Raw genomic sequence first — 12,408 nt, 5'->3', positions numbered from 1 at the left:
TGATGGAAGGTTATGTTTCGTCATGAAATCTCTTACAATAAATCCCGCGATCATGTTTATCAAAAGTTCAAAATTGCGGTCAATACGCTATCGTGTTCTTCAATTGCAACAACAGCTAATTTTTCGCGGCGTTGTGTGTAAGTTTTTTTAAATAGAGACGCCTATTTCAAATTTTTATACCTTTTGAAACAGAAAAGGTTAAACTAGTAAAAAATACAAAATAAATTATTCAAATTTTAAGCAGCTGTCTAAAACATCAGAAATTGCATCGTTAAAGTTAAAAAAAAATTTAGTTTGATATTGAAATTGCTTGTATAATAATAATTTATTTGAAGCTTAAAAATCAAGTAATATTCCAGATAAAAAATTAAGATATGTGGCCCTACAATTTCAGTCATAAAAATGGAAATAATTTTGGTGATTTGGCAAATAGGAAGAAAATACAATATTATAGATAAGAAATATAATGAATTACAATTTCTATACATTTATACGAGACATAAAGAAGATTTTTAGTAATGAATAGACTAATTCGTATGATGAAATTAGTAGCAAGTTTTATTTCGAGTGGGTTTGATTGCAACGGGTTTAAGTTTATTTTATTTTCTCTGAGATATAATTCTGACTATTTGAAATATCATCTTAATTGGTAAAAAATGTTTCAAAGAATTGTCTTTACAATCAGAAATGTTATCACAAACACATAATTGAAAAATAAATGTGCAAGCGATGCAACACGCACAAAATTATATATATATATATGCGTGTGTATGTGTATATATATATATATACAAGCACATATTTGTTAGGATAGCTGAAATATTTTTTCATGTAAAAATCTCCGCCTTTTAATCTAACGTTTTCTTGTTGTATGACAAGCGTCCGATTGCTTTCACTACGAAACCTTGTCCAAATTGCTCAGGATCTTAATTAGCTGCAAGGATTAAACCTTCAGAATATTATTATTGGCGATTGTCATTGAAAATTTGACAAATTTATATATGTTATTGAAACATAGATATGCCTTACGTCAAACCATCTAAAAAGATGAAGAATGATAGAACGAATAAAGAACCAACAACGTGGTCGATTTGTAATTATTTCTGGGAAATAATTGGATCACTAGTTTGCTTATTATGCGGAATCATCTACGTTTACATTGTCAGAAATATACATGAGGCTAGAATGTTCTTCACAGGAATCACTGTGAGTTTTTTCTATAATTTATCATTTATTTTAATCATCGAAAACATTTTGATTTACTAAATACATAAACGGTGAACTAAGTTTTATAGACAAATCATAAACCGGGTTTCTTTTTTAGTTTCTGGTGTTGAATTGCAAATATTTTTAACGAAGATTTAATTTTAAATCGGTTATGTGATCTGATTAACTGTTTAAAATTTAACGGACGGCTTGATGGCTTAATGATCAACAGTGCCTGGTCATGTTTCTAACACAAAAAGGTATTCCAACTTTCACACGCATTGTTTTTAATGCGTCGTTTAGCGCGTATTCATGTGGGTTGTTGGTTGATACCTCTGATTTTTAGAACAGTGTAATAGATCTTTATCTATTACTCTTTATCATGTTGGCAACTTTGTTAGTACTAGGCTTTTGGAGAACTGTTTCAAGAGATTTCGACTGATTCAACATTATAATAGGACATAACAAATAGTAAACGTTTTTGCGTTATTGTATCAATGAAATAATTAATGTTCTTCTGCAGTGGCATAAACTTATTCATCTAATACTGCGATATATTCTTCGAAATAATTAAGCAGATGTTAGTGTTTTTGAGAATGTTGTTTATTAGAAATTTTCGCTACATTTAAAGCAATGAATAACAACGATTGAACAAATTTTTACATTTATTGACGGACAACTGTCAATTTGCGCCGTATTAAAATTGTGCTGCTCCGTTCTCATCGTGCATCTTTGACGATGTTGTGCGTATAAATAAAATGAAGAAAGTAGAAAATAAATTTTAAAAGAATAAAATAGAATAGAATAAAATGAAGAGTTTTTAGAAAATTCGTGAACAAAATTAAAAGTTTGGTAAAATTTTTAGAAAAAATGTTTGAACAAAAACTTCAAACTATTCTCTACTATAGCGTGTGAACCATTTTTTTGTTATTTAAACAAATATTTCATTTTTCAAGCAAATGTTTTACTTTTTGATAACATATTTGGCTGTTCGAGCGAAGCATCGTTGGATGCACTCTAGCAAACGTGAGTTGTTCTGTTAGTGATAGACTGTTTAGTTGGTTGCAGATTTTTAATACAGTAAACTCAATTTTTCAACTGTCATTTCTACTTTTTTACTATTGCCACTGGTTTTTTAGTCAAAGGCACTTGTATATACGTTTGCAAAAATTTCGGCTAGCAGTGTAAAATTTTAACGATCTTGAAACTTGTTAACCTGTTTGTCATACTTCGTTAGTTGGAATAACTTTTTTCATTTTATGCGAATGCATTACCACACCGGTTATAAAAACATTATCATAAAGGAATGATAGATAGAACATAAAACTTCTATGAAGGTTAGCACCACGATACTGAAGTTGGCATTTAATGATGAGTAGTTATGAATATTTTATAGACCAACATATTTTTTGGCACCAACCATTTTTTTTCTTTTGTTAATGGTTTTTATTCTCAACCAACTTTCCAAATGATAATTGGTTTATGACGTCAAGAGGCATATTATTTATTGATTCTAAATGAATGTTTGTTAATCATTTACTATTAAAGGAGGTGGAAAGAGAGATCTCCTTTAGAACGGAGAATGGATTGTATTATTCATATTACAAACAATTGATACAATCACCTTCATTGCTGCAAGGTCTAATTGTTAAATTTTAAATTATAATTTTTTTCTGACGTCTGATGCACTATGATGAAGATGAAATTATTATTTGAAGGTGTTTATGATCTGACTCACGATCGTTTGACGGAACATCCTCAAGCAATAAATGTGTTAGCACGAATGAATGTCTATCAGGAAGTTGTACTGGCCGCTATTTATAGGAATGTTCCTTTTATTTCTGTTGGTCAATTTTTCAAATGCGTATTTGTTTTTTAAATATTCCTTATGAACTGTTTTTTGCCGTCGGAATCAATAGAACCGTACAATGTTATTTACAAATACAATGTACGTATTTAGAGTTTTAGCTAATTGCTCTTATGATTTGCATGAGATTAAGTATTTATGATTCTAAGAAAAAATAAAATTACAACAAAATTAACTGATCTAGTCACTGGAACGAAATCATTCATATTCTCATAAAAATTAAAGATAATTGTAAAAAAATATATGGTTAAACGGTGTAATTGTTGATTATGAAAAAAATATAGTTGAATGAATCAGTGAAAATAAATTTGAGAAATTTTTACATTCGTATTATGCCTAAATAACATTTCAGAATTTTAGTTTTAGTATTATTGCTATTTATTATTATTATATTATATTTTTTACTTATCAGTGTTCGGTATTGTTTTAAATAGCGTTGTGGGCAGTATTTGGAAATATTTGATTTATTAATAATCATGTTCCATAATTCGTGTATGCTCAATTGCCCGCTTGTCAAAATATACAACAATGATGAAATGGTTGATTAGAAAACGCACATATTTTCAGATACACGCGTAGAGTTAGTATTTAATATTATAGGATTATTTTGGGTTTGTAATTTTCCCACCTATTTTCAGTCTTACATGGAACCTGTATTTTTCTACATCTACGTCGTATTTTTCCTGCATGGATTGATGATTTGTTCCTTGTTTGTTATGACCTGGGTTCTCTCTGGCACCTGGTTGGCGGGTGTCCTCACCTTTCTCTTCTACCTCATCAACAGGTTTGTTTTTTAGTTGGTTGTTCATTACACTATGTAGAGTTTGTGTGATTGTTCTTTAAAAATTATAGCTCATACACTAGGCAGTTTATAAAAAAGATTTTCAGTAAGGAGGTTTGGAAAAAAATGTTATTTATAGTTTAATAAATTGACAAAGCATATATTTGAAAACGAAAATCTTAAAATAGTTAAGAAAATTGAAAATTATTCTTTTTAACAAACTTTTTTAGAAGCATTGATTTTTTAACGTTGTTATAAAAATACCAATCTTGAAATATTGAATTACTTTAATTAATAATTTTTTCAGCGCTGATGTAACGAGAGTCGAGACTTACATGCCTCTCCGTGAGAACTTCTCCCTGCCGTGTTTGTGGATGCAGTTGCTCGCCATCACTCTTTATTTCCAGTCTGATTCATCACCCAAACTTAAGGTATCTCTTATAAACCTATAAATGAACAAAAAAATACTTGTTGAACATCTGTTTATATTTTCAATTGTTATTGTTTAATAAATAATGAGGCGTGTTTCTGCTGTAGAGTGGGGTTTCAACCACTCATTCATCCTTATTATCACCATCATCGTCATTGGCTGTCTGTCCGTTGACGACAATGGTTGAACGAGATATTACAAACTTCTTAATGGATTTTTCCCATTCTCGGCTTCGAATTTCTTCCAACGCATCCATCACGCCTTGATCAATCATGTCTCGTTTTTGCTGGCTGAAGCGTTATTTATTTATTTATCTGCAATTTTATTTATTGAATGTTTCAATTTCTGAAATCTGCTTTTTCTTTAAAAAAAGTTTCATCGTTGCATTTTTATACTTCTTCGTTTAAGCGTAAAAAGATTTTCAAATAATTTTATTATTTTTAGAAAACAGAAATTTAATGAAATATGTAATTTAAAATTTTTTAAGAATTTTTATGAGAAAACCATATCAATTACGACATTCCTGTTTGCTCTGATGTGGCAGTTCAATCAATTTGCATTACTCTTACAATGCATGGCTCTGTTTGGCTGCCAGGTACTTCACGTGGTCAACAAAAAAAAGGTTACTCTTTGTGTATGTGACCAATTGGTCACGCCTTTATAATAAAGTTAATATATTTTTTTAATGTTCTTGTTTAATAAAAAGCGTTCCATTTGGAAATATAAATAAAATTCATAATTGATATGAATTAAAATATAATATATTTTATACGTTTATAAAATTCCAAAATTGAACCGTTCCAACAGATTTTGCACGTGTATATCAGTATTTTCATCTCAATGCTAGTCGTCAGTTTCTTGCAGTTTTTCAATACGATGATTCTCAGTGGATTTTTACTAAGTTTCATACTGGCAGCATTCACTATTATGTATTTCCAGGTTGTTAATTTATCGTATTTTTATTTCAGATTTTGCATTTTCTTAATTGTTTTTTTGTTGTGGTAGTCTGTTTTTGAATGATGTCCTGGATTGCAAACCACGTTCTTTTTTAAGACGTTGTTACGCTTTTTCTATTGCTGGGAATTGTCTTGAATTTGTCGATAACATCTGACGATAGTTTATGTCTTCGTATTATCATGCTGATTGTTGTAAAAGTTCTAAAGCTGACATCCAAATAAAATCGACAGTCAACAGTCCAGACGACATGTCGTTGGTTCTTCAAATTGTTCTGGATGGTTTTCAACGTTATCGCCGTGTTTGTCGTCGCATCATTCATCAACGCACTAACCAAGGTTTATATGCTAGTTTTTTTTTACAAATCAATTTTGAATCTTTTAAAACGTCACGTCAGTATTAATATAATTTGCGTAAAAACCTATCGAAAGCGCGTTCTCGAGGGAATTATCGGAGAAATTGTAGCCATCCTGAAAATTTTAAATGTAATAATTTACTCTCAGTTTATGTGCATATGTGTAATCAAAACAAAATATTAACAGAAAGAAAGTTATACAAGAAACAAAAATAGATTCATTTGTTCATTATGTACGTACTATGTTCATCAATGTCAATGCATTTAAAATTGAAACATTGAATTAAAACAAAATGAACCTCAAGCAAAAATTTTTTGGTTTTATTTAGTTAATATTTCAACAAGAATCTGATGAACATATAAATCGATTTGTCCTGGCCAAATTTGGATTCTCTTCCTTAGTGTATGTTTTTATATGTTGATTTATATTTATAAATGTGTTTATGATATAAATGTTCGTACATGTCTGTACTGTACAGCTTTTGTGTTTTGTCACTGCTCTTAAACCCCATGTTCATTATGCTAATTGGTTTATCAATGATCGTGTTTTTGTTACGTTGCAAATACAAATTTGACTCATTAAGACTAATCATTATTTAGAAATTTAACTCTTCTAGTAGAGGTCGACAAACTAGTCTGCGTTTGGTTTGCTGTCACCAAAATCCATGCGATGGTAAACTAAGTCGAACCATGAACTAAGCAAAATTATTTTTATTGTGACATTTTTTGCTGGTGCATCTTTTAAATAAAGTAATATTTTTCTTAGCTTGAAGTCGTGTAAGCCGGAAACCTAACCCTATGACCACGTCATTGTTTGTGTTAAGTGAGGTGTATTGAGAAAAACGAGAAACAATTATTAGAAAAATGTTATCTTTGTTCTCTAATGAAACTATTTGTACAATCTTTTAACACTAGAGACTTTGATGTCCGTCTATATTTATGCAATGGAGGATTCACATTTCTCTCGTGGGACTATGCGGAGAGGTTGCTGGTGAATATGGTCCTTCCACAATACATTCTTGTACATCTCGTCTTGCTGATATTACTCTTGATAACCTCTATCAATATTTTATTCAGGTTTTTAATAATTTTTTTTAATAATTTTTTATTTTTAAACTGTCCAAGGCTGTCAGTTAGTTTCAAAATTGGAAAAATTGTCTGTACAATGTTGAAGAATTCAAAAATTCTTACACACAAAAGCTTGGGGTCATTCTTCACTCCAATGATGTTCTCATAACTTTAGAATTTTATACTATATTTTTTTGTAATTTTTTCATGTATTTGATTAACCATAGGCTGTATTTTTTATTTAATTCCAAATTATACATTATCCACATTGCACATCGAGATAAAGTTTTTGATTGTCTTCTATTCATAACTAAGCTACAATCTACGCAAAAGTGAACTAGTTGGACAGTGGATGACAAAAACTTTGCAGAATTGTTGATGAGTTTTCATTGAACAAAATTTTCTAGCAACGTTTTGGAGTGCAGGCAACACAGTTTTGCGGAAAGATGAATTTAAAAATTTAACAATGTGATGAGTGCAGCCAGAGATAGGTTAAAGTTCAAACATTCACGATTGACAGAAAATACAAATGTATAGTGATTTGTTTTCACAGTCTGCTTTATACTGTTAATTTTAAAAACAAATAATAATTTTAAAAAATTTTAAATTTATTTGTTAAATTAATTCAGAAAGAAGTTAGTCGTATGTGTGCAAATAGTTAAAAAAAATATAGAAGTTATGGCTTCAAGTACTGTCATATGGTTGGGCAAGATTACGACGGAGCACGGCACGGTGGGTGCTCAACTGCACGTTCGCAAGAAATGTACTCTGGCTCACTTTATAAGCTGTGGCCCACATTTTTTTTCAATTTTACCATTGCTGCCCTATGTTCACAGTCAAACATTCGTGATTGTATAGAGATTGCAGAACCTCTTGGAATGGATTTTAAATATTCTGCTGGTTGAAACGTAAAATTTCACGAGACAAATCTCATAAATGTTTACTTGGGGTTACTTGGCGACTTAAGCATAAATCTGGTAAAAACTTTAAAAAATTTAACTGCCAATCATGATCTTCCTTCTTCAGCGAAATGGCACGTGATATAATCGTTTTCGATAATTTGCAATTTACCATATAAAAGAAACCTCCCGCAAAGCAAGTTCAACTTACAAACACATTCTGAACTGATGATATTTTGATGTATTTAATTGTGATGAAGAAAGTCGTGGGTTACGGTAAAAATTAAGTGAAAAGCACTGTTCCTAAAAACAGTGTAAATGGACTTTTAATAAGAATTTTGTCTTCTCTTTTTTGGACGTAAAAATCTCTATAACAAATCATCATTACTTGATATTTGCGAAAAAATATTAATACAAGTTATAAAATGTTATAATTGCAGCGCTAAAACTGAAAACATCGATTCTTTAATTGAAACTTCAAAGACTGGCGATTCCAACTTTTCATTTTCGAATTACATTCTTAAACCAGAGTACTCATATCACTCAAGTTAGTATGGACTATTTCTTTTGGTATTAGCATATTTTTTCATTTTGATATGAGAATCAACAACTTTGGTGTAAAATATAATTGCGTGAGTAAATACATACATGATATACATATATATTGTCACAAACAACTAGGATGGCACTCACTATAGGCTGAATTTTCCTGAAATAATGTAATGTACAAGTCAGAATTCGCTAACTGAATATTTACGGTCTTTTTTGTACTACCAAAAACACTCAAAGTGAAGTTATTTGGCGCAGTCGTCTGTATAACAGAGTCATCTTTTGAAATTAAAAAAAAATCTTAACTAATCGGTATCCATTGGCTTTAGTAAATAGTTTTATCGCCGTTTCGTCTTAAAAATGTAATCCCATTTTGCTTATTTAAACAATTTTGTTAGTAATTATGTTACTTCTAATCATTTTCATTTGTTTTTTGTTATTTTTGGTCACTGCTCTGGGAGTTTTGCATTGCATATGATGTTAGACGTTTAATTACTATTTTTATTTGAATTATTTATTTATATATTATTATTGGTGGTAGTTGTAGTAGTAGTGATGGTGGTTCTTGATTCAACATCGTTCCTAGGAACAGATATTTTATAAAATCATCGGGGTTTCCAAGACATGTTATAAAATATCGGCGGTTAGACGATATATCTATATTATCTCGATACATCGGTATTTTTTGATGTTTCTGCTATTTCATCCTAGTAGTGGCGGTAGTAAGAGTTGCGGTCATATTTTGTACTAAAATATAAAAATTAAATTTTTCCAAATTTTAGTTCAAATGGTATTTTTTGGAGCTGTGAGTATCATAGCTATGCGCATGAAATACTTCTGGACTCCATACATTTGTGTGTTTGCATCGGTGTGTCTTTTCAAACACCAACCTTGGGCTCTGCTAGTCAAAAAAATATTTTCAAATCAAAAGGATGCAGGCAGAAAGGTGGGCAGGCAGGCATGCAAAATCTTATTCTTAAATTTAATATTATAAATTATAATTTTCAGCACATTCTTTTAAAATTTTGTTTTTAATTGATACCAAAGGTGAAAATGATCTTGACGTCAATAGGAGTAATTTTCATATCATATTTGGCTCTAGACGTACGTTTATTTAATAGTGTGAATTTTTCTAGTGTGAAAATATTTGTTATGCTTTTTATACTAACGGCTTATATTCAACACAACCTTTACCTAACAAGTTCAGCTTTTGGCTATAAAGTAACTTCATTAGTTAATACCACTCGAAAAATGTTTATTAAATGTCAAATGCAAATCAATTTTGCTTTGAAAACATTTCTTCAACTCCCGCTTTTCTGCATTTAATGTTGCGAGTTGACAAGATGTCCTGCGGCATTATAACGAAACTCTAAACGTAATGTTTGTATGCGCCGTCAAACAATAATAGATTTATTTTAAAATAAATTTAATTTTTTAAAAAATAAAACGATAAATATTAACATACAGTGTTTCAAAAACGTAAGAGAAGAAATAAACAATTTGAGGGAATTTTACGACCCAGACACCGTTGAATTGATGCATTGGATCAAGTCTGTTATATTTTATTTATTAACTGCTGAATAAATATGCTGATTAAAATATTTAATTCTTTTATTTTTCTCAAATTTATTGGTAAGAGGCAATAAATTCATGGTATCATGGTAATCAATTTTTTGAAAGTTTTGGAAACATCCTCATTCACTTCTCTCTCTCTTTCTCTTCTTCTATATATATATATATATATATATATATATATATATATATATATATATATATATATTGGATTAAGAAAATCACAGCTTGTTCCGCGTTAGTTTACTTCCAATTTAACTATCTAATTTTTCTAACGGTTGATCGTAAATCATTTTCTAGTTTCTTTAGTTCAAAACTTAAATTTTTGTTTTTATTTTATGCCGAATTGTTATTTCCAACATATATATATATATATATATATATATATATATATATATATATATATATATATATATATATACATATATATATATCATGTGCATGAGTGTTAGTGGATGTGCCTGCATTCTGCAGATATTTTACGATATTTTCTAAATTTTTATGCGCGCATGGTCAGCTACTTTTTGTTATACCCTACATTTTTTAATAATAAAGCGGTGAGTCTAAAATTACAAATTTGTTTAAATTAACTTCAGTTAGGTTAATTCGTGTTTCTTTTTATTCTTCCAATTACAACATGTTTGTTCTTTGTATTCAATTTTTTTTTTTTAAAGTGTGCGTTCTCTTATTACTTTTTATCTTTTTTTGTTACATTCTGATAGTTATTACATTTTAAGAAATTTTATTTAGATATTAATCTTGGCCAAAATTTAATAAATAATATTTTTAATTTTTTTTAAATTTAAATTTTTTTAAATTGTGTTATTTGATTTTTTCTATTTTTGGTCCAAACTGCCGTGGCGATGAAAGTTTAAATGCTTTCTGTTGGTCAAGATAATTAAAAACCATCCGATTCAATTAATTATTATTATCTTAATCAGCAACAAGACAAACCCCGGAGACTCTTTTTCAGGGAGCATGCAGTTGATGGCCGCAGTTAAACTGAGCACGGGCCGCCCGATTACAAACCACCCCCACTATGAAGATAAAGGCTTGAGGCTTAAAACTAAAGATGTCCGTTAATTTCAGTATCAAATTTATATAACTGTTTTGCTATTTATTTAGCTAATTTTATTATTTTAAAAATAGTCTATATAGAAATATATTTTTAGAAATACGCAATTCCATTAGTCAAAATTTTACCATTTTTGCGTCGTCATGCGAACTCAAATGCAATGAATTAAAGCTCTCTAATTTGTTTATATTTATTTGTCATAAAGATTTATTGTTATTATAAAGATTTACAAGTATTACGGTAGATACAGTGCCGACGAAGTTCATGAAACTCTGAAAAAATATCAAACAAATTATATTATCATGGAGGACAGTATTTGTTTGGTGCCACTGAGGGATGGCTGCGGACTTCCTTACATTATGGACATGGAAAATGGATGGGTATGCACTAAATTAGATTTTATTCAATACAATTTAGATCGATTCGTATTATGCGGCTCCGGCGACTTATTTGTTATAAACTTTAATTCAAGGAACTCGAACAGACCAGTCTCAAGCTAGTTTACAAGTTGAATGACACGAATATTCATCCACGATTTTGTGAAAAAGTTAGATACCAGGAAGAATCATACAAAATGTTTTTCAAACTTGTTTTTGAAAATAAAACATTTAAAATTTATTTGGTTCTTTAGAAATTTGAAACTTTCAGAATAAAAATGTCAGAATCAGCTTTAAGTTATATTTTATTTGTATTATATTTTATTTATAATAAAAAATATACTTTTTTTTATGACTTCGCATACAACATAACTTTGAGGTCGTTTGAACGATATTAAGCGGTTTGGATACAAACGGAATTGATCGACTACAATAATATATATTAATGTACGTGAATACAACTGATAAAGATTTTACAGTACGACTGACGAAATGTAGGTATTGAGCAAGGAAGAAAATTTTATACGTTTTTGGAGTTTGAAAAACCTGATGAAAGGTTCCAAGAGAGACTGAAGGATGAGCTCTGAGCTAATTTTAGGTAGAAATTGTAATAGGTAATAATTCAAAAACGGTGATTCGTAAGTACCAGAAAGTTAAAGATTTTTTCATTAAGATGCGGCTTCAATTCAATGCTGTTTATTACAGGGATGAATTAATCATAAAGAGCGTATCTAAATATAACAAGTTTATCTTAGCGCCCTTTAAAAATTTAGAACTTTGTGCTTTTCAGGTACTCCATAAATGAAAACGTCCAGTGTCAACGATTTGTAAGGTATCGGAAAGTTTAAAATTATCACGCGGCTTTTAATTTAATAGTTATAAAAGAGAGCTGAATACATTATTAAACACAACATCACAAGTTCATGTAGCTTATGTACAAGTACACAATTTTTAATTTTCTGTATGCAAATATATGTCGTTGACAAATGTTTCCCAAAGTGGGGCATCGAGGGCAATTTCACTATCGAGGGAAGCGGTGGGTAAAAACAGAAATAGTTAAAGTAGCATGCAAATATGAAGAAAACGCTATATACAATTATAAAATACATGTTTTTATTATGAAAACGCGGGCGTCATAAACCAATAACATTACAAAATGCACGAGCCTGCTAACAAAATAAAGATTTATGAAATTCATGGATCAATTGAAATCATATAAAATTTCATTATGCTTCAACAGGTTTAATGCAAACAAAAGTAATTACAAAATAAAAC

At 29.6% G+C, this 12,408-nt stretch overlaps 1 protein-coding gene across 1 annotated transcript; it reads left to right on the top strand.

Moving 5' to 3' along the window:
* Nucleotides 1-1,047: 1,047 nt before the first annotated feature.
* HELRODRAFT_87041 (hypothetical protein) lies at nt 1,048-11,387 on the top strand (the record flags this gene model as incomplete). Its single annotated transcript, XM_009028359.1, has 17 exons — nt 1,048-1,206; nt 2,755-2,845; nt 2,925-3,049; nt 3,712-3,857; nt 4,162-4,285; nt 4,772-4,906; nt 5,092-5,223; nt 5,472-5,576; nt 5,923-5,996; nt 6,509-6,670; nt 8,001-8,107; nt 8,892-9,055; nt 9,344-9,373; nt 9,577-9,663; nt 10,630-10,755; nt 10,981-11,136; nt 11,229-11,387. 17 exons carry the CDS (start codon nt 1,048-1,050, stop codon nt 11,385-11,387), a joined length of 2,082 nt encoding a protein of 693 aa, XP_009026607.1.
* Between the last annotated feature and the right edge of the window lie 1,021 nt (nt 11,388-12,408).

This window comes from Helobdella robusta, assembly GCF_000326865.2.
Source record: "Helobdella robusta unplaced genomic scaffold HELROscaffold_55, whole genome shotgun sequence".
NCBI classification, from domain to species: domain Eukaryota; kingdom Metazoa; phylum Annelida; class Clitellata; order Rhynchobdellida; family Glossiphoniidae; genus Helobdella; species Helobdella robusta.
Note: the sequence above shows the minus strand (reverse complement) of the source record. Positions and strands in the feature narration are given on the sequence as shown.